At 34.8% G+C, this 24,514-nt stretch overlaps 1 protein-coding gene across 2 annotated transcripts in view; it reads left to right on the top strand.

Moving 5' to 3' along the window:
• Positions 1–8,831: 8,831 nt before the first annotated feature.
• The window catches only part of LOC126709155 (expansin-like B1), a 39,709-nt gene continuing 24,026 nt past the window's right edge, over positions 8,832–24,514 (top strand). Inside the window, exons 1-4 of one of the 2 annotated variants that reach the window (XR_007649326.1) lie at positions 8,832–9,090; positions 9,290–9,396; positions 9,662–9,973; positions 10,462–10,766. Coding sequence is in view for 1 of the 2 variants with exons in the window: in XM_050409267.1 (XP_050265224.1) it covers positions 8,952–9,090; positions 9,290–9,396; positions 9,662–9,973; positions 10,462–10,659 (756 nt within the window). In the remaining variant the exon portion in view is untranslated. Of the gene's footprint in view, positions 9,091–9,289; positions 9,397–9,661; positions 9,974–10,461; positions 10,974–24,514 lie in introns of those variants that run through there. The other variant, XM_050409267.1, reaches the window with a different exon arrangement.

Raw genomic sequence — 24,514 nt, 5'->3', positions numbered from 1 at the left:
TACTATCCACCTTCATTTTCTTTTCCTACTTCAAGCAGATCGAAGATTATATCAAGATTAGCTTCTAGAGAACTGGAACAAGAGTTGCACCAAATTCCATTATCAAGTGTTTAGTGGTAATTGGTAATAGTATCACTAGTGAGAATTTAATCACAGTTGAGGAACTCATAAACAATTGACAGACTGTGTTTATTTCAACCTCCAAAGGATTACCAATGGTTTTCTGGTCTGATGGTATCCTTGTTGATGTCTTGTTCAAGTGTGTGTAAAAACAAATTCTAAATGTCGTGTCAGTTCATGTATTAGACTCGTTGATATGAAACACCCTCTCTTTCTCTTTCTCTCTCTCAAGTAAATTTATTCATGCAATATAGGATTTGAATCTAAATTGTGCCAAAGATTATTGACACATGGAATTGCATTCTAAACATGTTCAATATTTTAAATGAATTATAGAATCCAACACGATATTTTGTGTAAGAAAGAATAAATACTGGTAAGGAATATTTCTAAACAAGTACTTGACACCTATGAGGAATATTTTCATCGGCCAGCCTTCACCAATCAGCCTTCACTAGTCAACTTTTTGGAACTGAAGCCACAAGCTAGACCCATTATAGGCGAGATTATCCCTTTCGAATTGGTTAAATCGTCCGCTTGGTCTACTTTAGTTAATTCCATCTAATTGGGTAGCCCGACTTCAATACTCTTCTGTTATCCCTAAAAAGGGAAGAGTAAAGGCATTTATTTGTGATGGAGAACTTTTTTAGCTAACTTAAAACTACAAGAGCTACTCGTCCGAAGAAGACCCACTCGTTTGAATTGATAGGACTCATCTGTCATTACATGGCAAATGGTCCGGTCGGGTTGGGTTCAGGTCGGGTCATTTAGGTTATGGGTTGGATTGGGTTGGGTTGATCCATATTTTTACATTTAAAATAAATAAATGTCAACTTTTTAGAGAGAATAAATCAATTCAAATAGTTAGACTATTTGTTACTAATTTACTATTATACATGACATGTGACATGTGATGTGAAGGGAAAAAAACAGACAAATAAAAAAATATAAAAATTTCCATATCCTTGCAAACATTCATATTTGTGAATTGTAGCTCAAGTTGGCCAATTTCATCAATATCTTTATCTACAATACAATATTTTAATATAACGTAGGTGTATCATGAAAGCAAATTAAAGCTTATCAATAAAGAGTTAAAAATGTATAATTTATATCACTCTATTAATAAATTAAAATACCTTCAAATCCATATAACCAACTTTTAGTGCACAACATAGTTTCCACGTTCTCAAGCAAAAGATGTGATCGATACGGATTAATATATTTTTTTTCCTATGCTAAAACTTGATTCAGATGCATTTTTTTTCCTGCGCTCATGAGATCTTGTGCCATTAAAAAGAGCTCTGGAAACCGGTTGTAATGTTCTTTCCACCAAGGGAAAACTTCTAACTTTGGATTTTGCTTTTTGTTAAGTTTAGGCTCTTTTAAATACAAGTCCAATTGAGATTATTTACTTGTTTATTTTGGCACTATGACAACTTTCATAATGCTCAAATTCCTAATTATTCAAAAAAATTGCAATTATTTTGTTTGAGTCACTATTGAATTATTTTGTTTTGTTTACTATTTGTCACTTTGTCAATTGTCACTGACTCATTGTGGCCGAGTTTGTGGCTTTGTGCTAGATATATACTTAGATTAGATAGATATTAGTATATTACATTATTACTATTAATACTATATTAAAATTAAATAGACAAACTTGGATTAAAAAAAAAAAACTTGGACATGTTAGATACTTAGATAGATATTAGTATATTACTATTCATTTTGTATATTATTTTTCCTTTCATTTAACTTTTTATTTTTTTTAGTAAATAGGGGGCAAGACTACCATAACACACAATTAATTGTGCATTTTATAATAATGTTATGTACTTAGGAGTAGTCTAGCACACCTTGCCATAATGCCATATAGTTTTTAAAAATTTTTTAGGGGAAAAAATAAAGTTAAAAAAATGGGTGGGCCATGGGTCGGGTCGGGTTGGCCCACAAAAAAAAGGACGGTTTGTGGGTTGGCCCATATTTAATTCAAAACAAAATGGACGGGTTCGAGCGGGTTGAAAACAGGTGGGTTCAGGTTGAGCCAACAAATTTCAACCCGTTTTGCCATGTCTCACCCCTAAAGATGGATGAGTGAAGGTAGTTGTGTGAAGACCAACCCTTCTAAATAGATTGACTCATCCCAAAATGGTCAGGCTTGTTCGTCCTATGTAGGACTTGTCCTTCACTCCCAGTGTGGCTTTCCTCAAATGAATGTGCTATCCATTAAGCTTGATGTCCATCTGTCATCTTTGCCAACGGACAAGTGAGACACATACAAGTCCGGCTTAGGCACTCGTCCATCACCTTTCAAGACTGATGGGCGAAGACAATCGTTCAAAGCCAATTACCTCACAGTGAATGCATAAAAGCCATTACACAAGATCCTCTAAAATTCTCGCAACCACAAGCAAAGGGATAACTCTCATCTCCTATAATTCTGATGAGGGATAGCTCGCATCTGTTACAATTTAGGGAAGGTGGTTGTGCCACACTTGTTGTAAAATAGCGGAAGCTTAAATTATCAAGATTGATTGTGAAAATATTTTAGACTTGAGAAAGATCTCCAAACTAACAATAGGAATGAAGAAAATTAATCTAAAAGAAAATAGAAACAAAATACCAAGAATTATGTGGTTCGGCAATAGCCTACATCCACGAGTGACGACGAACAAATTTCACTATAACAAATTTGGGATAATACAAATTGATGTAGAGGCACTCTCACAAATCCAAATCCCAAATACACCCAAATAACTCTCTCTCACAAATATAAAACCAAAGAACCAAATATTTACAAATACCAAATACGAATACCAAATACCAAATACCAATTGCGCACAAACCAAAGAAAGAGCCACAAAACAAATCCAAAAGTTGCAACACACCAAGAGAGAGCAAATCACCAAACTGCAAAACTAAAACCAAGCAGTAACAAACCTCGCTCACTATTCCAAATTGCAACCGACAAATATCAAAAAACCAAACAAGAGAGAGCCTATTTTTCCTACACCACTCTCATCTCTTTCTCTCTAATTTTCTGTAGCAGCACTATGCTTATATAGGAGACTTGAGTCGGCTAGCATATTCAAAACCAAGAAGAATTAGACTTCTTTTTCACACACAAAAGGAGAATCACTCCTATTCCAAAAGGAATTTCAAATCAAGTAGTAGACAAGACTTCTAATAGAACTTGATAACTTCAAACAATAGTAAGCCAAAAGGAATAAAATTCCTTCCTTATCCAAATCCAACAATGAGTCGAACTCCTAATTCAAGCCATATTCTACAACACCTTTATCTCTCCGCAACATTGATCACTAAAAATGTGCCTACATTCTCGACAAAGAGATAAGCTCTAAGATATTATATAAAGAGCTATGACCACTCCTTCTAAAAGGGTACATAAAAATCACAATTCTATTGAAGGGTCGTAAGGGTAGTCGGCCAATAAGTCGATCCCAAACAGGTGCTCTCCAAGAGCGTGTTTATCTTTGCTGGCCTTTTGATGCTATCCGTTTGGACTATCGACTTACCGACGATTTTTTTTATGCATCATAAAATTCCGAAATATATGAATAAAATTTAACATTAAAGTAGTGATAGATAATTATCGAGATGATCATGATAATTTTGTGTGTAGTATTTGTGTGTAGTTTATCAAGGTAAGTGGACCAAAATGGACGTTTGTGATCAAGATTCACCTACTACCGCAATTGTGAGACTACATAACTTTGGTTTTGTGCACTTCCTCTCCCATGCGTAATTTACACTTGGCTTGTATTTATCCTCCACGAATGCCGACATCAAATGAGTAAAAAAAAATTAAAAAAAAAATTCTAATAGGTGTGTTTGGATGGGACTGGATGCGTCAAAAGTTCAAATCCAATTGAAGCTCCAAAAGTTATTGTCCAAGTTGTTTTCGAAATCCTAGGAACGGAGCTATGAGCCTATGACTTAATATTATGAGTGCTACTACCCCAAATCCACTAACCCAAACTGTGACACGAGTCCAATTAAAAAAAAAAAAACTGTGACACGGGGAAACGTACCGATGAGTTATATGGTTATATATAGGTATAACCAGACCATCTAAGTGCGTTACAATTGAACCGAATGATGGCTCCGGTGCCTGTGGGTTGATCCAGTTGTTTAAAGCCAATAGCTTTTGCATTTTAGTTTCACAAATAAATAGAAAATTTTCAGATTTCTATAACATCATAAATTATTATAGGATTTAATTTCTGCTGATTGATGATGCATTTATTTGTAATAAAATTTGTTATATTTGTAACATTATTCATGAATAAACTATGAATGGAGATGTCTTTCAAAAGAGTAATCAATTGTAATTACCTCATTTCTTTCTGGATTTGACTTAAAAATATATCAAAAGTAAATCCTAATTAATGGAAAAGGATAGTGAAACAACATATTATCAAAATAGCATGCAACCGTTGGTAATGCGGAGCAAGTTATAAACCCAAACACACACACCCCACTGATGTGGGACATGATTTTTTTTTAAAGGAAGAATTCAAAATATCTATGAAGTGGCATGTTTGATTACAAATGACAAAAAAAGAAGAATAAATATTTATATGGTTGTGACTAGGGCACACATATACCTCATTTTTACTTTAATACCTTTATTTGATATGTATTGTACCAAATACCTTGCATGTATGTACCATTCGTTTTTGCTTTTGTTTTGGTTTTGTTTTTTTTGTTTTTTTTTTTTTTGTTTTTTTGTTTTTTTTTTTTTTTTTAGAATGAAAAAAGTGCCAACACATCTAGGATAAGCATGTGATACGACTTGGATACGATTGTAACCCAACCTCATAATAGTGAAAAATAGACCAAACTTGTAAGAATTTTAATTTGTATTTTTTATATATTGTTTTTAATGTTGAACTTGAACACTTATCTAGTTATCTTTTTATTTACTTTTGAAATTTTTATTTTATTTTATTTTTATTTTTTATTCTAAGCATCATGACCATTGATTAACTTTATTATCCCCCTCAAAAAAAAAAAAAAAAAACTTTATTATCTATTATTACTCTTAAATTGGTATATACTTAACAATATATAAAAACATATATTTAATAAGTAATTAGTTAGGGATGGACCTAGGTGGGGGCCAAGGGGATTAGGCCCCCTGGGTCCAATTTTTTTAAATTTATTATTATTTTTTTTTATAGTTATAATATATTTTATTTTTGTAGTTGGGCCTCCTTTCTAAAACCTTAAGCCACTTTCTCCTCAATAAGTTTAACTAACCTCTCCTAAATAGTAACTATCTAACTAAAAAACTTACTGAAAATAAGGAGAAAGTTTAACTACAAAATTGATTGTAGCCTAAAATTACAACTTTACTCAATATCTTTTTATTAGAGGTGACTTTTGACAAATCCACCATTGGATTACATCTTCGTCTTGTATTTTTCATACTTGCAAAATTTCTAGAAAATTAAAGATCAATAGCTATGTCTTCAATAAATTGTTTAAATTGCAAGTTTTTGTAATTTAAAATTAGGGATAATTACAGCAAACCCACTTGAGGTTTGGCCCGTTTACACGTTACCTACCCGTGGTTCAAAACTTATCACTTTGCCCACCTGAAGTTAGTTCTGTTAGCCTTCCGTAACCCACCTCTCCATTTGCCGTTAGAAAAACACCATTTTATTAAAAATAGAACATAACACGGATCAAACACGAACCATCAAATCTTTTCCTCACAAACACAAGAACACAACATTTGTAAATATAGTTCAAAATTTTCAGTTACACACATCCAAAACCAATTAAATCCTCTGAATCCATACCAAAATCCCTCACATTTTTCAAACCCAAACTGTAATAAAAAAAGTTTTAGAACCCAATCATATATTAAACAAAAAATAGAAACAAACCAAAAAGAGAAAAACAACACCATTGTTCATCCTGCCGATGGTGGTGTTCGAGTGCTTCGACCTAAAGCTTGATGGTGGCTTGTACGGCGACTTGGCTGTCGTGGCGGTGGCTCATAGTGGTGCTAACGGCAGCTATGGAGGTCAACCACCATTAGCAAGCCAAAATCAAATAAAACCCACAACCAAAAAGCCAAAAAAAAAAAAAAAAAATTTGAAACCCACGAAGCGTTGCCACCCACTCCACCACCATCACTATTAGAATCCACAACTCAGCACCACCACCACGCCCACAATCCACAACCACCATAAGCCACAACCCATAACCCCACCATAATCAAATCATTATCAAACCCACAACCCAAAAGCAAAAAAAGAAAAGAAAAAAAGAAAACCACCGCCGGCCAAGACGGAGGCCGAGATCGAGCTCCATTTTGGCCAAGACGGAGGCCGAGATTGAGCTCCATTCTCTCTAAACCACCACTGGCCCTCTTCCTGGATCTGCTCCAAACCGCCGAGACGGAGGCTGAGACCGAGACGGATGCGAGAACGAAGGAAATCTGATGAACCCACAACCAAAACCACAAAAATCAGATGAACCCACAACCAAAACCACAAAAAAAAAAAAAATGAAACCCATGAAGCAAGAATGAAGGAAAATGAAACCCATCGCTGTGCTTTGGTCAAGGAAGCTTTTCTGGGAACGAAGGGCTATGTGGGTCGAGTCCTTTGCCTGCTTGTTCGTTCACCAATACATCTCCAGTGACTGCATTGGCTCAGACGGTGCCATCGAACCCGAGCTCGTTACCAGAAGCGGCTGTAATGAGTGAAGCAAAAGGAAAGTTGTCTTTGAAGAAAGGGTTAAGTACTGGTGTGATTGTGGCTGTTGTGATAGTTGGGTTGTTGTGATAGTTGGCCTGTTGTGAAATTGTTGATATTGTTTTGGATTAAAAATAGTTTCATTGAGTTATTTGATTGGTGTATTGTTCCTCCACTTTGTTCTTATTGAAGTTCATGAGGAATGAAAAATCCTAGCTTTTTGATTCTTGTTATATTTGTTTTAGCATAAAAATGTGTTTTTCTAACGGCAAATGGAGAGGTGGGTTACGGAAGGCTAACAGAACTAACTTTAGGTGGGCAAAGTGATAAGTTTTGAACCACGGGTAGGTAACGTGTAAACGGGCCAAACCTCAGGTGGGTTTGCTGTAATTATCCCTTAAAATTATGTATAAAATATAAGCTTATAGATCATATAGTAAACAATATCCGATTGATACAAAATTTGACATGTGTATTAAAAGTATAAATAACATGTAATTTAACGGTTAGATTTTCAATGGTAATATTTATTTTATTGAGTAAGGTTGTAATTTTAGGCTACAACCAATTTTGTAGCTAAACTTTGTCCTAAAAACAATAAAAACATTCACAATGGTGATTTTATTTTAGCAAAAAAAAAAAAAAAAAAAAAAAAAACTATTTTACCAACAAAGAACCAAAAAAATAATGTGTTATTGGAGAAGCTAAAACTAAATTTTTTGCAACTATAGTAAACTGGTATAAATACCAGTTGATTGTAGCAAGTTGTTGAAAATAAAATACAATATTTTATTAAGATTATATCTCTTTCTTTAATTAAAAAAACTCAAATTTTCTTGCTTTCTTTATTATTTTAAAGTAACTTTTTGAAGTGTTAAAAAACTAAAATTTTTAGCACTACCATTGTGAATGCTCTAACTTCAAAAAAAAAAAAAAAAAAAAAAAACTTAGCCAGTCTAGTATTAAAAAAAAGATAATATTTTTTTTATTTTATTTTATTTTTTGTCTTTGTTGGTAAATAATTACATCTTAATATATTTAGAAATAACAATTTTGAGTATTTATAATTTTTTAATACTATATGGATGCATATATAAAGTTTTTTGTTTCTTTATATTCCGGCTCTTATTAAAATTCTGGATTTGTCCTATAATTAGTACACATATTTCCTCAGTATAGTATCCTATTTTTTCAGAAACTACCATATCGCCATATCCTATTTCATATCCTACCCGTACCCATACTTTTGCATCTTAGGTTGTGAATCAGATAACTTGCTTTTGTCACTACAGTCCTCACAGTCACAAGCGGTTGCTTGAGTTTTCTCTCAATATGAAGATGTTTCAACTCTTTTACGCTGAAATATATGTATCTTTCAAAAATTAATAAAGGACAAGAATGTTGCCAAACGCCCAACCTTTTGTCAAATAATTAATGGGGGTGGGAGTAGATTCCTCCACATGCCCGAAACTTCTCATTAGCTTCTTCCACATCCTGCAAAAAAAGTGCAGAGCAATCTCTTGTTTGATCTCATTGTTTGCACTTAATTGGATTTTCTTAATTAGTTTTGGTCAGAACCATTTAATCTGGATGAACTTTTTTTTCACACCCATACATGTAACAAATGAAAGAGAGAATGGATTCATCGGAGAGAACGGAAAATGTTACTGAACAATAAGAATTAGCAAATAATTAAAAATTAAGGTGTTAGATATAAAGGAAACTACAGGTGCAGGCAGCCTAGCCAAAAAGTAAAACAGGGAAAACGTCAGTAAGATTTCTTCTAAATCATTTTAGATACAATCAAGTCCTTTATAGAATGGTCTTAAGAGGGTGTACCGTGAATATGTAAAATCATTAAAATCTAATCTTGAGCCCCACTTCACATTCCCTATTCCTAAGTGGAAGAAAGTAGCCATCGCTGCCTCTTATCTCAACACATTCCCTCAGGACCCCAACTATAAATATGGGATTGTTATTTCTTGGCTTCCCATATCACAGCCTACCTCATTCTCATATGTATTCTTCTTCTTCTTATTACTGAAGTCCCATTTTCATAGTATCATCCTAGTGTTAGGAAACTTGGTCCCTTAAGACATGGGGTTTGCACTCAAAAACCAAGTCTTTCTTCTTTGTGTCCTGGTACTCTTGCTTGCAGTACTGTGTTACTCTCAAGACACTTTTACCCACTCAAGAGCAACCTATTATGGTAGCCCTGATTGCTATGGGACCGCAAGTACGTGCATTAATTTGTTACTTCTAGATGTTATGTAAATGTGTGTGTTGGACTTTTATTCTTTTTCTCAACAGATTTCTATTGATTTTTGCTCGTGAGAGAGAGAGAAAGCAAGAAATTAAAAACTGCTAACGAAGCAATGCGTAGAAATTTAGCTTATCATGTTATTGTTGAACTCATAATATATATGGTGATATAGGTGGAGCTTGTGGCTTTCGCGAGTTTGGAAGGACTGTCAATGATGGCAACGTGGCTGGAGTGTCAAAGCTGTTTAGGAATGGAACTGGTTGTGGTACATGCTATCAGGTAAAATTGAAGCCGCTTAATTACCTAATAAAATACAGTTAAAATAATTACTTATAGATAAGATAGAATTTTAGCTTATGAAAATATAATTACTTTTTGTCTATTATTTAACTACAAGTGACAGTAGATAACTGAACTATCTAACATTCCCCGTATGAATATTATATGAAGTTCAATGGCAATGTGTTAGGCACTAATAAGAAAGTGACTCCTTTGCTGTAGTATCTATAATCATACTCGTAATTGTTTGTGAATGAATCATCAGGTTAGGTGCACAACACCAGAAATTTGCGCTGATGAAGGGGTGAACATAGTGGTGACTGACCATGGTGAAGGAGACAGAACTGACTTCATCCTCAGCCCAAGAGCCTATTCAAAGTTGGCACGTCCCAACGATGTTTCGGAGTTGTTTTCTTACGGTGTGGTTGAAATAGAATACCGAAGAATCTCATGCAAATACTCTGGTTACAACCTCATGTTTAAGGTCCATGAGAATAGCAAGTATCCTCACTACCTATCTATAGTTTTACTATACGTTGCTGGACAAAACGACATCACTGCCGTTGAATTGTGGCATGTACGTGTACTTCAAAAAGAGTGATGTTAAGAATATTGCGAATTTTATTTGTTTATTCAATTAATTAACTTCATGTAACAGTTTATTGGTTTATTAGTTGAAAGTTGATAAAAGTACAGTTTTATCTAAAATAAAAAATGAACCTTTTCAAAAACTATACACATGTAAGTAAACTAAAAATCTAATCCTTTGAGATTTTAATAAATTAGTTTTATATTAATCCTTTTTAAGTGCTATTAATATATTATTATTTGGTTATTAGCATTCAAAAGGTAATAATGAAACTATGAAATGATAGCTAAAATGGTGTACATATATAAAATTATTAAAAGGCTAATACTTGTGCAAATAGTGCACGACTTAAAATAACTGAAATAATGACTTTAAGTCGTGATTTCAATTATTTTGGATAGTATGCGTACGCACACATTATATGTAATAAATACTGCCATTATTAAAATGATGGATCTTGTTGGTTTATGGTGCAGGATAATTGGCAGCAATGGAGGGCCATGCGCAGGGCCTATGGGGCAGTGTGGGATATGGTTAACATGCCAAGAGGTTCAGTCAAATTGAGGTTCCAAGTGAGTTGCAACTATGATACAACGTGGGTTCAGTCGAAAAATGTTCTGCCTAGTAATTGGAAGGCTGGGGTTGCTTATGACTCGCTCATTCAGCTCTATTGAAGCTCTCTTTTTTTAATTCCAAAGTGTGATAACTAATGGAGCAGTTTGATAATGACTTCGATCTTTTTAGTAACTATGGTACGGTATTGTATGCTTTCTCAGCACAAGTGCTAGCTCTTAATTTGCGTTGCTCAATAAATAATAGGATGGTTGTTCATTAGATTCCAACATTAGTATATGTTTGGAACAGTTTGTTAATCATTTCCTTTTAGTTACCAGTCTAGGGTTTGTACTATATGCTTTGTCAGCACAAGTGCTCTATGTATTGCTATGGACTAGTCATAAAATAAAAATGAAGCTTCACTTTGGAAATACTTTGGCTATTCCTTATATGTACAAATCAGGAGTGGAACTACAAATTAAAAAATTATGCAACTTGATGGAGGTGTGTGATTTCATTCATACTACGTCGTAGTGATTCAGTACTAAAATGTGACTTCTACGATTTCTCTACTATATATACCATTTGGTGCTGCCATCAAGAATGACATTTCGTTTCAACTTTCAATGAACATGCTTTGATCAGTTATTTGATCACTCAACACTCTTTAAATGCTTTGCAGCCCGGGTAGATTTTCCTTATCCGAAATCATTCATATACAATTCCTTTTCCAAGTCCAAACATTCCAACATCAATGCTTGCATGAATGCATGATACATCCAAAACCTTCAAGGTCAAAAGTTTTAATTAGCCCAACACTACATCACAATTCGACAACATATAGACTAGTCCTAAACCTATCAACATCAAATTTACCATGATAATGTTAACCATTTTGGCAAAGTTCTCAGATAAGTGAAAATGGTAGATTTCATGAAGACCAAGGAGTTTTTCGTTCCATGTTTGAGTTTCTAGAATAACTATCATTGCCATTAGAAAGAATTTGGGTTTGCTAGCTTTGACACGTAAAATGATAAAATATTTAGAACCATAACACACAAAACTTAACGTGGTTGGCAAAGTTGCCCTCTCATTAACACACTAGAGGCTTAGTCTCTTTATAATGTAGCGGAATACCTATGAGAAATAGAACACGACTATTTCAAGATGCAAGAAACAAACACATTTATTTTTGAGAGATTTATTTTTGAGAGATAACTTCGAATCCACGAGTCTTTGAATTCACAAAGAGAAAGAGGTCTAGAATCCATCGTAACATAATAGAGAAAAACATTGATTTTTATTAAACTGAAATTGAAATTGAAAAAACGTTCATAGATTTAGAGACCTAATAAAAGGCTTTGTAAAACTTAACATGCAAGAAAATATGTTATAAAATAAATCCTAATTAATATCTAACCATAATTTGATCTAAAAAGCATTAAAAATACATTACAACAAAATGTATTTTTGGTGACTGAAAATTTATGTCACCAAAAGTCCTAATTTTTGTCGCCAATGACTTTTGGCTACAAAATTGGTTTCATAGCGTATACCGTATCACCAAAAGTCCTGGTGGCGAAAAATTTCATCGCCAAAAGGCCCAACCATTTTTAGGAAAAAACTTTTGACAACGAAATTATTTCATCGTCAAATGTACACCTAAAATCAAGCAAATAAAAACCCTAAACTTAAAATTCCAAAAATTACAATTAAAAATCAAAATTAATAAATAGAAAAAATCAAATTACAAATTTTATCCTACATCAGACCCTTCCACTTGAGAAAAAAGAAAAAAAAAAAAAAAAAACTCATCTTCAAGTTAATAGTTGTGATATGAAATCTTTCATACCTACCAAATAAATACTCTGAGTACTTCATCTTCTTAGTCTTCTTCAAAACCTAAAAGTTATCAATTGAGCAACTTGAACTTCAAACCAAATAAAGAGTTAACAATTGCATCAAACCTTTCAAATCCAATAAAATCAATAAACTTCGGTTCGATACCTTCCACCAAAATAATAGAAGCTCAACTCATGCAATCAACTAGTTTGACTACACTGAGATCTTTAACAATTTTAACTTTAATTTCTTCCTTAATAGTCTCTTCCTTCTCGACTTCAAGATCTTTTTTTATAATAAGATCTTCATTAATCTCCTCCACAATCTCAATTTCCTTATCTTTTTCTATAATGAGATCTTTACGAGCTTCCTCATAAACTTATATATTTTCTTTAGAAATTGCCTGCATCTTGTCAACTCTCAAACCCTTTTCTTTTCTTGACACATGGAATTGGATGTCATAATTTTGGTTTTGTGGTTGGCCTTTCATGTTTTGAACATATTCCTCTTCATATGAATATATATAGATCTATAATTCACACTTGTATAATCTAGTATATCATAATAATATATTGTGAAAACCATAAATCAATTAACACTTTTTCATTCTTTGCTAAGAGTGAATTGGATGTTTACCTCAACACTTTCTATCAATTTGAATGTCTTTCTACCATTCCTCTACTTCACCATCTAATTTATTAAATGCAAGTTGTGCTCTTTCTTCATTACAAATCTTCCAAAAATTAACATACCCTTCCAAATCAAAAAGTCAATCAATAAATTCCAACTTACTCATCATCCCATCAAAAAATAGAATGTTCTTATATTTAGGAGTACATGTCTTCGATTTTATTGATTGGTGTTGTCATGGGAGGATTTCCTAGTAAGAGGGTTAGCGACTAGTGGGTATAGTTTGTGTAATACTTGTTAGACATCTTACTAAAGTTGAAGGAATTCATTTCTAAGAACTTATGCTTAAACCTAAAATTCCAAAAATTACAATTAAAAATCAAATTTAATAAATAACAAAAACTAATTGCACATTCTGACCTAAATCACTCTCTCACTAGACAAATTAAGTTTTATCTTCCATCCCTTAAACAAAACAAAGTTACTCCTTGCGTTGTACATGCTAATATATATGGCTCCAAAGCTTATCCTCTGGTGATTAAGAAAAACATTTCTTTATATACATAGAGAAGGAACACCTTTCTTTTGACAAGGAATAAACACTTCTTATACACATGGAAAACTCAAATAATTAATCAAGTTAAATTAAATTCTAAACTACTAATGAGCTGGACTTCCAGCTCATGAGGTTTCTTCACTTGTGCCTCTTTAGATATTCTCTTTGCCGACTTCGTGGGTAGAGCCGTAGAGGTTCCCCACACCTCGTCCTCAACAAAACATAGGCTCAATAATGGAGTTCAAGCAATACTTTAACTTCTTACTCGATCGAACTTAGCTCCACAATCTTGTAAGTGACATTTTCCACAAATGTAACTTTCTTTTACTCATGATTACCTTTCATTTGTCATTTGTGGCGTTCTAACCAGAGACTTCTTGTCGTCTTTGCTCCATCATTTGTTTCACTTCAGCTCTCACACCAACCAACTAGTACGGATTTTGAAACTTTTCTCTCATTCCATCACCACCTACAGCACAATATTGCATGCGCTGATGAAGTGGTGAACAAAGTGGTGACTGACAATGGTGACGGTGACAAAACTGGCGACATCCTCAGCCCTAGTGCCTATGCAAGGTTGGCACGTCACAATGTGGCTTTGGAGTTTTTTTCTTGCGGTGTGATTGATGTTGAATAAAGAAGGATTGCATGCAAATAGTCTAATTATAACTTAGAACCTAACCTACTGTACTAGTCCATGAGAATAGCAATTATCCTCACTACCTATAGCTAGCTAGCTATAGTGGTTATATATATGTTGCTGGACAAAAAGACATCAGAGCAGTAATACTAGAAATTCTACTAATTTTATTACATAAATCTTATAAACATGTGTCACCAATCACAAAAAAATATATTTCAAATATTCATTTATTAGATTATTAAAGTCCGCAAATTAATCATTTTATAGTCGCTCTAAGCCTCTTAACACTTTCTATGATTTTATATGGCTGTCCTATATGCAATTAGCTCACTTGTGTTTTGATTAGTTAACTTCTTGTGCTTTTGTATTTAAACCTCATTCTCTCTCATTTGTAAATATGTGTTTCTAATTAAAAAAAATAAGGGGGTTAAATTCTTTTAAATTTTAACAGTTTATATTTATTTATTTGTTTGAAAATTGATAAATGTACAGTTTTATCTAAAGAAAAAGTGAACCTTTAAAAAACTATACACATGCAAATGAACTAAAAAATTAATCCAACTCACACTTAAACCAATAACTTCATGAATCACACTAGACTAAAAACTACTAAACTAGTCCTTTGGGATTTTAACATATTAGTTATATATTAATCCTTTCAAGTGATACTACTAGGTATTATTTTGTATAGTAGTATTCTTTTTCTTTTCTGGTTAATAGTATTCAAAAGGTAGTAATTGGAACTACGAAATGCTAGCCAAAATGGTGTACTATGTACATATGAACTCTGGTGTGAAGATCTAGTGGTCAAGCACCTAATCCACCCTGCTATAACGCTTGGGTTTGAGTAGGGTGGGACTCATTAGCACCAATGCCGCAAGCCAATAAGGGCATCTCATGGTATATCTTGCTTTGTAGAATGTGATTTACCTCCATGATCCTACCTTTTTTTTATTCAGACAAAAAAAAAAAAAAAAAAAATTGGTGTACACATGGAAGTATTAAAATGATAGATGGATCTTGTTGTTTTATGGTACCGAAGGATTGTCAGCAATGGAGGGCCATGCGTAGGGCCTACGTGGAAGTGTGGGAAATGGCTAACCAGTTACTACTAGTCTAGAGATTGTATTGTATATGCTCTATCGGCACAAGTGCTCTATGTACTGCTATGGATTAATTAAAAAAAAAAATTGTCTGTTTTGATGAAAACTTATGTAAAGATAATTCTATTTGTTTTATTGTGTTTGGTAGTATCAAGAAAAAAAATTGAATTGAATGAAAGGAAAATTATCTCTTAATTTTCCGTATTTAGCTTAACATGAAATAAAGTTGTTTTCGGTAAAATTTTATAAAAAACAACTCTATCTCACACCAAGCTAAATAAGGAAAATCAAGAAATAGTTTTCTAACTCATTTTAATGTCACTACTAAACATTGGAAAATAAGATAATTTTCTAAAAAATAGTTCATTTTCTAAAAAGTATTAGTGTCAAAACAAACATAGCAAAAGTTTCACTTTGGCCATTCCATTAATTTACAAATCAAGAGTGGAATCGCAAATTAATAATTATGACCTCAGGGTGGGAGTTTAGTGGTCAAGTACCTCGTCCACCTCGCCTTAACGCTTGAGTTTGAGTTGTGAGGAATGCCTTAGTATCGAGGTTGGCAAGACCATCTAACATAGGAGTTTAACTCATCATGGTAAAAAGTAACTTGCTCCCAAAATTTCACCTTTTTTTTATTTAGCCAAAAAAAACTAAAAAATAAAAAATAAAAAATTAATAATTATGAAACTGGTTAGAGAAGAGTATGACATCATTCATACGTCATAGTGACTCGGTAATATTAAAATGTGACTTCTACAATTTCTCTGATATATATATACCATTTGGTCAATTACTTGGCCAATCAACACTCTTTAAATGCTATACGAATCTAAATCACAATTTGACACTACATAGATGAGTTTTAACCCTATCAACATCAAATTTTCCATGACAATGTTTGCATTCAAGAAATGTCTATCAAATTTCCCATAAACCATTTTGTCTAGCTTCCCCGATAGATAGCCTACAAATCACTCAGACAACAAAGAACTTCAGATATTCTAACAACCAAAGTAGCAAAGTTATCAGATATTGCAACCTGCATGAAATGTAAGTGGCCCGATAACTCTCCAAGAATAAGGAATTAAAGGATATGGTTCGTAGAATGTAGTCAATTTCTGTATTGTTGAAATTCAAGTGAAAATAGTAGATTTCATGAAGATCAAGGAGTTTTTAGTTCCTTGTTGGAGTTTCTAGAATAACCATAATTGCTATGAGTTAGAAAGAATTCTAGTTGCTGCTTATATCCATGGGTACCATTAACCAAAATCCACTATTAACTAATAATACTTATTACAACCACACTCACAAGTCTCACTAATTCTCACAAACAAATCCTCCAAAAAAAATTCTCACAAACAAAAATTAACACAAAACCCCAATGCATTTTGATAAATTATCTATTGTATGAATTTAATCATCTAATCTAATACTCTTCCTTCACGTGATATCTTACTCTGATATTATGATAAATTATCAATTGTCTAAAAAGCTTTAAGTTATTAGGAAATTAAGAATTTAATCATTTAATGCAAGACACCCAAAGGTGCTCTCTCATTAACACACCAAACGAGGCTTAGTCTCTCTCACTAGACAAATCATTGTTCTCTAACTCTTCCACAAAACAAAATTATTCCTTGTGTTGTACATGTGTAACATGTCTAAATAAGGCTTCAATACATATTCTTTAATGGATAAGGAACGCATTTCTTTTCTTGATAGACAATGAACACTTTTCTTAGTAAGACAAGGAATATAATTTACCATGGATTGGACAAGGAATACCTTTCTTTTGACAAGAAATAAACTATTCTTCTATACAAAGAAAACTCAAATAATTAATTAATTTAAATTAGGAATTCTTAAACTATTCCTTTTATGGGCTAGACTTAACAAATCTTTGCCTCTAGCCCATGCTCCCCTTTTGGAGGTGTGAAATCAAAGTGCTGATTTGACTTCTCAAATTGCCGTTCAAGAAATAGAAGGGCCTAGTTTGTTTTGTTTTATTTTTATTTTTTGGAGAAATAATTACAACATGCTGTTAACCCCGCAGCTTGAACATTTTTCCCTCTAGACTCCCAAGCACTTTGTGCATGGAAAGGGCCTAGTTGGTACTCCGAAACTTGGTCAAAGTGTTAATCAACACTTTAATCCTAGTTTTCCAAAATTTTTATTTATTTTTGTACCCAATACGAATTTATTCTAATTTTTTTTTTACTATTTAAAGGATAAGTCCTTTAAAAAAAAAAAAAAAAAAAATCAAAATAGACTCTTCTTTGAATGAAATGATTCCAATTGGATTGGCCCTTCCAAATTATAAATCTAATTATTATTTTTGAAAAATGAATAAATAATTTTTATCATAAGAAATTTCACAATTAACGCCCCATTTGGTTGTGGTGATTTTGCGGGATAAAAAAGGGGGAGAGAAAAATAGAGACAATAATTTTTTGAGTGTTTGATTAGAGTGATTTTAGAAGAGAAAATTAGTGGGGTTTGAGTATTTTCTTCATGTGCCCAACAAAATGTTTTCTTCCCAAATCGGGGAGAAAACTAGAGAGATCATTGAAAAGCCCATGTGCAAAGTTCTTGCCCATGTAGACCGAAAAGCCCATGTGCAATGTTCACATAGATTTTGTCATTTTCCCCTCACTCTCTAGATTTTTTCTTTTCCAGCTACCAATATGCTTTTCTTCTTCTTCTTCTTTTTGGTTTTCTTCTTTAGTTTTTGCCTTTTTCTGGTAATTCTCATCCCTTTTTTCCATCTGACTTGGGTTTTATTTTTGGTTCATCTTTCTTTTTAATTGCTTTATTTATTTATTTATTTAATAGGGGCATAAGAGTAAATTTTTTATCCATTCACTTTTCCACCCCCAATCAAACACTTTGAGAGAAAGCTAAAATCTCTTTTATCTCCCCCCCCCCCCTCCCCCAACAACTTTTCTATCCCTTCCCCACTTCTATGCTTCCACTTTTCCATCCCCAACCAAACGGATCTTAACTTGTATTATCTTCTAATGGATGCATGACCATAATTAATATTTCAATTAAACTAATGAAAATTAAGATTTTATTTGACTTTCATTATTCCTCTTTATATATATATTTCAATGTTTGGGAATTAGGGGATTTGAACGTTGGATATTTTTATTGGAAACACTAAAAAGTGTTAACCATTTGAACTACGAGGCTCTTGGCTATTACTCCTCTTAAGAACCAATCAAAATCAATCAATTTTAATTCCACGCATTTAAGCTCACTTTAAAATCATTTTAACCATTGAAAATCATATTTTTATGTGACTTGGTCAAAACTTATGATTTTATGACAACTTTGTCATTGAATTCCATAATGACCCATTATGATAAGAATTTTTACTCTAGATTAAATTTACGCACATGTAAATGAAGATTTTTAGCCTTGGATGCATAAAATGACCATTTTGGCCCTTTAAATTTTTCCTATGATTGCAAAAGAAGGTATCCGTATCTATAGATATGCAACTTAACAAGGTCCAATATTTATCTCTTTCAATACCTAGGGATGCTAACCCAAACCCATTTAAAATTTTGAAGTCTAGGGTTCTTTTTTTCCTGAATGAAAAAATGGGTTTCCAGTGTGGACTTATTAACCCCACGTCACGTGACGGCAATGGGTAATACCACGTGTACCACATAGATCTTGTTAGAGCTATCGCTTAAATCACTTTTCTCTGAATGTTAGGGCAAGGACTCTGCCATCAAGCCACACCCCCGTGTGGTAAATCTAGGGTTCATTTAAATCTTATATAAAAAAAAATATATGAATAATGAGCTTCTTTGCGTCCCTGCTTTTTCCAACAACCACATACCCCACTTGTGAAAATAATTAAGTTGCATGCTTCACAACAAAATGAATTAGAAAATGAACGAGTTTCTTTTTTACTTATCTTTTAAGTTAATCTTTTTTTTTTTTTTTTTTTTTTTGAGAAAATCTTTTAGTTAATCTCAGCACACAATTGTCCAGTTTGATTTACACTTACAGAATTAGAAAAATACTTTTATTTGTATCTCAAATTGTTTTAAAGGACAAAGTTTATCTCCAAATTTGATTATTGACAATGGTTACAATTCCACTTGATATATTTTTATTAGATGTAAATTTTGACGAATTTATTATTAGATTACATTTTCTTCTTATACTCTTCATATTTGCAAAATTTGCAAAATATCAAATATCAATAGCTATATCATTAATTAAATGTTTAAATTTCAAGTTTTTATAGTCTAAAATTATGCAGAAAAGATAAATTTATGGATCAAATAGTATATAACATTTAATTGGCACAAAAATTGACATACCTAATAAGAACATAAAAAACATGCACTCCAATGGTTAGATTTTCAAAATACTATATTGATTTCTTTAGTGTGAGTTATAGTCAACGACTACAACTAAGTTCGTAACCAAATTTTGTCATTCTTATAAAATATTTTTATATATAACTAAATACATAATATGCAAAAAGGTTAATTTTTATTTTTTTTATCATCATAGTTTTAATTTGACTCCCTTAAAAATAAAATCATGGCTCCGTTTTGGCCATAATGTCCATATCGAAAAGCAGAGAGAACTTCGGCGTACTTATGTATCCACAGGAAATGCATAAAGCCCTCCTGAAACAAAAGGTCTAGAATTTCTTGTTTGGAGCTGGTGCCACAAGGCCCACAACCCTCACTCTTGAACCCAAAATGTTGGTTAAAATGAAGGTGTAACCAAAATCTTCTTGTAAAACCATCTTGCAAATCTAGAACCTTATGTGTAAAGTCTCTTACTTTAATGATTTCATTAGTCCTACTCAAACAGTTTTCATGAATAACTGAAAGTGCAATGCTTGGTTAGGAGCTTGTGAAGAATTGTCATAGAGAAGGGTCTTCTGCGAGGTCTACTACTAGGACGTATGATTCCATTTATTTTCTATACTTTAGAGACGATTGGTATGCCTTTACAGATTCAAAAATAGGGTCAAGCTTTGTATTAGTTCTCAAAACAAAGTAGCTATTAATGGCAGTTTGGAAGCCTATTTTGATGGCATGGCAGGAAAGGTATACTCCAGGGTGATCCACTATCAGTCTATGGCCGGCTGAACCTATAGGCCATTTAGGCCATCGCCTAAGGTCCCCACTTGTAAGAGGACCCCCAACAATATTAATATATTATATAATGTTGCTTTCTTATCTTGAAAAAAGAAAAAAAAAGAAAAAAAAGAAAGGCCTGCCTAAAAGATTTGAGGTTCCATCTAAATTATTTAAGCCCTTAATTGAAAATTGAGAGGAAATAAGTTATTTCTAACCTTTTCTCCTAAAGCAAAAAAGCTAATATGACATGAAGTCCAATTAAATCACCAAATCTTTAGCTTTCTCAGAAAAAAAAAAAAAAAAAAAATCACCACATCTAAGTATCCTCTAGATTAAATCTTTGAACCACATTTCATTAAGAAAATTCATGTTTATTACTTGAAATGTAGAGAGGGAGAGAAAGAGAGACACTAATTTTCTCAATATACAAGTAATAAAATGCAGAAGGAAATATAACAAAAGGCAGAAAAAAGAAAGAATAGACAAGTAACAAAAGGCATAAAAAAGAAAGAAGAAAAAAAACACTCACTCTCTCCATCTTGATTCTAAAAAAAGCACTTGTGCGCACCAAAGATGGGTTTATTGGGCCAAACCGCTACTTGGGCTCACAACTTATTTGTATGGTGGGTCTGGGTATCCTATTTTGGGTTGTTCTAGGTTTAGAGGCTCAATGAGATCACTTTTCTCTCTTTTCTCTATGTTTCTTCCTCTCAGACCCTCTTTTTCTCTCTCTTTTCTCTCCAAAAAATTGCATCCCCTTTCCATTCTTTAGTTTCTCCTATTTATAGCCCATTGTTAATGGGGGGATCATCATTATCTTTTTAACTAGTGTGAAGAGAGGTCCAATGTTGATAAATTTAAGTGGATGTTTAGGTATGAGTGGCTTTGGAAATGGTTCCCACTGCAGCAAGTGTGTTCGGCAGCAGAGTTTTCTAGGATTCTGCCAAGCACTCAAATGGCGATATGACTGAGCATGTGTATATCGTTCGGGGATGATTTTCCGAGCAGTATGTGAGCGGGGCACCCACAGTCCGCTTTTCAAGTATTCGGACAACACCCAGCTTAGACTCGTAGTTATTGTGGGCTTGGGATGGGATCCTTAGCGGTGTGGAGGTTGGACCCCCGACCTATATTATTAATCCATGGCCCAAGGCCCAAATGGACTTGGATGTTAGGTGTCGTACAATAGCCCCCCCTCAATTTGTTCACGGCTCCCGGGGACGAATTAAGGAGCCAGAGAGGTAGCAGTTTGCCCGAGAAATCCAACGGGTGCGTTTTGGGTGGATACAGTGGTCCATTAATGCGTTTCTCAAAAGGCGCTTTGCTTCAGACCTTCTGGTTCTGCTGTCATTATTACCTGTCGGTTCACAAACCGAGGCGCGTGTGTTGGTTGCTCTGGGTATTTCTAAGGCCACTCCTTTTTACTTCATCATTACTAATTAATACCAATTATTGCTCATTAACTGATGCTCATTTCCCTTGGTTCCTATAAATAGTTCATCATAATCCATCTTCTCACTTTTCATTCTTTGTTCCTCTGAAATTTCTCTATGTCGAGCATTCACCTGCGTACCTGTCCACAAACCCAGAATCCTTCTCTCCCTTAGAGCCAAAAGTAAGTATTCTTCCCCTTTCCTTTGCTTTCATTTCTTTTCCTAGAGTTCTTTATGATTCTTAGGCTTTAGGATGGGTTTTGCTTATCTTTTGAATGTCGGAGCACCCTTAGCCGCTTTTAGGCAAAACTATAGCATCCTTGATGATGTGGAGATGGCGTATTGCCATGAAAGCGAGATCGCTTTCCATAGAGGGGAAGGCACGGCCTTTTTCCCGTTGATGCCTATTCTAGAGGGCGGGGTTAGGTTTCCTATAGACCCACTTTTACTTAATACCCTTAGATACTATGGATTGAGTCCCGACCAACTTCCCCCTAACTTTTACCGGGTAGTGAGTTGTGTGAGTAGGTTAAACCAAACGTTTGGTTTGCAATTAGATCGTCATGACATAAACCACATGTACAACCTATGTGGAAAGAAGAAATCCAATTACTATTTAAAGACTAGAGATATGAGGGTACGACTAATTTCATGTTTGCCGGACTCTAATAGAAACTTTGCCAGGGAATATGTCCGGGTGCGTGGCAATTAGTTTGCTGGTGGTATCCCTCCCCCTTTATCTCGGCGCGAAGTTGGTTCGTTCTAATCTTTAATTTATTATACCCCTTCCGTTCGTAATTATTTTATTTACCCTAACTCTGACTCGCCATTTTTTGCTACAGACGGTTCGGTGTTTACCCAGGACATCAGAACGGTTCACGTTCAGGACCTGAACTTTGTGCTCAGGTCCAAAATTTTTGTGCACCGGGATAGGCAACTCCGTGCATCTCACCTCATCCTCGGCGTAGATCTGGTGTACTCCACTTGGCAACCCTTCAGCCAAGCCCTTATTATTGACAGTCCTCTCCTCTCCTACATAGACGTTTGGCATACGAACTTTCTTCCTCCCAATTTTACTGTAGGCGAAGCCCGAGACCTTGGCCCGCGATACACCTGTTCAGATGAACTCGCGCCTATAAGGGACGAATCAGCTGAAGTAGCCTCCAGATATCTCTGGGAACGTGCTCACGAGGCCATCTAGCGTGAAGTTGTACTTGCAGAACCTGAGGCTCCTGTTCAGGTAGTCGAACAAGAAGCCGCAGAATCCAGTGACTTTTCCAGGACGCATTCTGTTCCTGAAGACATGGTGACCCATAAGACTTTGACAGTTGGTCGTTTTATCCCTAGGGCAAGTCAGGCCGTTCAGCAACAGCCACCCCAAGGGTGTGTCCAGGCTTCTCCCGCTTATCCTCTACCTCCTCCTTCTTCCGAGCGGACTCGTAAGAGACAACGGGTCGCTGACCTAACCTCCACTAGCCCGGGAGACGCTTAGGTTCAAACTCCCCACCAACTGTCCAGGGGTGTTACTATTCAGGAGCCCTCGGCTCAGGTTGGGACAAACGTGGCCTCATCCTCTAGACCAGTGCAGTTATGGCAACCCACATTTGAGTTAGATAGCACGCCCCTCCCGGCTAGAGCTAGTGTACGGGCGTGGGAGAAAGGAGAAGGGGGCTGTGTTGCCCAAAGCTTGGTGCACGGTCTCCTTTTGCCTGAGGACGTAAGCACTTTTGCTGATGGGACCGATGAGTCCATAGGGAGAAGACTCCAATGGCACACTGTCACGGTAACTTCTCTTTCTTTGTACACTTGCTTTTTACACACGTTCTTATTATTGCCGTATATGTTGCTTCTTTAAGCTATTGTGCATGAGTAATGTCGTCTTTGATAGGCCGCTCAGCTAGCCTATATCCTGAATGAGAGGGTGAAGGACCTTACTGAGAAGGTTGACCGGGAAAAGGTCGGTAGGGAAGAGGCTGTCAAAATGGTTAAGGTGAAAACGAAAACTGTTAAGGCTGCTGAGAAGAGGGCTGCTGCCACGGAGAAAACCCGGGCGTTAGCTGAGAAAAGGTCAGCGGAGCTGGTAACGCAGCAAAATGAAATGGAAGTGAAGCTAGCCAAAGCAGCAAGTTTGAATGCTACCCTATCCGAGGAAGTTGCTGATTTACAGGTAGCCCTGAAAGCTTGTGAGAGTAAGTGGTATGACGAGGGGTTTGCTAATGCGGAGAAGGGCGTGGAGCCGGGTGCCTGAGGACTCCCCTCTTAGGGACCTTGTCTGGATTCCCTTTCTAGACCCTGCCCCAGTCGTGTGGAACCCTACTGGACCAAATGATGAGGAGGAAACAGACAGTTTGAGGGAGCTGGTGGAGTAGATTGACGCTCATGTGGAAATGATAAGGACAGAAGCCACCAGCAACCCCCCTACTGACGGCCCTTCCGGTGAAAATGTTCATTTCCAGCCCTCTGTATCTAAGCACCAGTCTACCGAGATGACATCTGAGACGCAGCCCATGGATCTCACTTCTTAATTGCCAAACCTGTTTTTACTTTATTTCTTATTTGCTTCTATTTGGTGACTTTTATTTTGAGTTGGTTTGCCCATGTCGCCGGGCTATGGCGACTAAACAGTTAATTTCTGGTTTCTTTACCA

The sequence above is a fragment of the Quercus robur genome, chromosome 12 (genome assembly GCF_932294415.1).
Source record: "Quercus robur chromosome 12, dhQueRobu3.1, whole genome shotgun sequence".
Classification (NCBI taxonomy): Eukaryota; Viridiplantae; Streptophyta; class Magnoliopsida; order Fagales; family Fagaceae; genus Quercus; species Quercus robur.
Note: the sequence above shows the minus strand (reverse complement) of the source record. Positions and strands in the feature narration are given on the sequence as shown.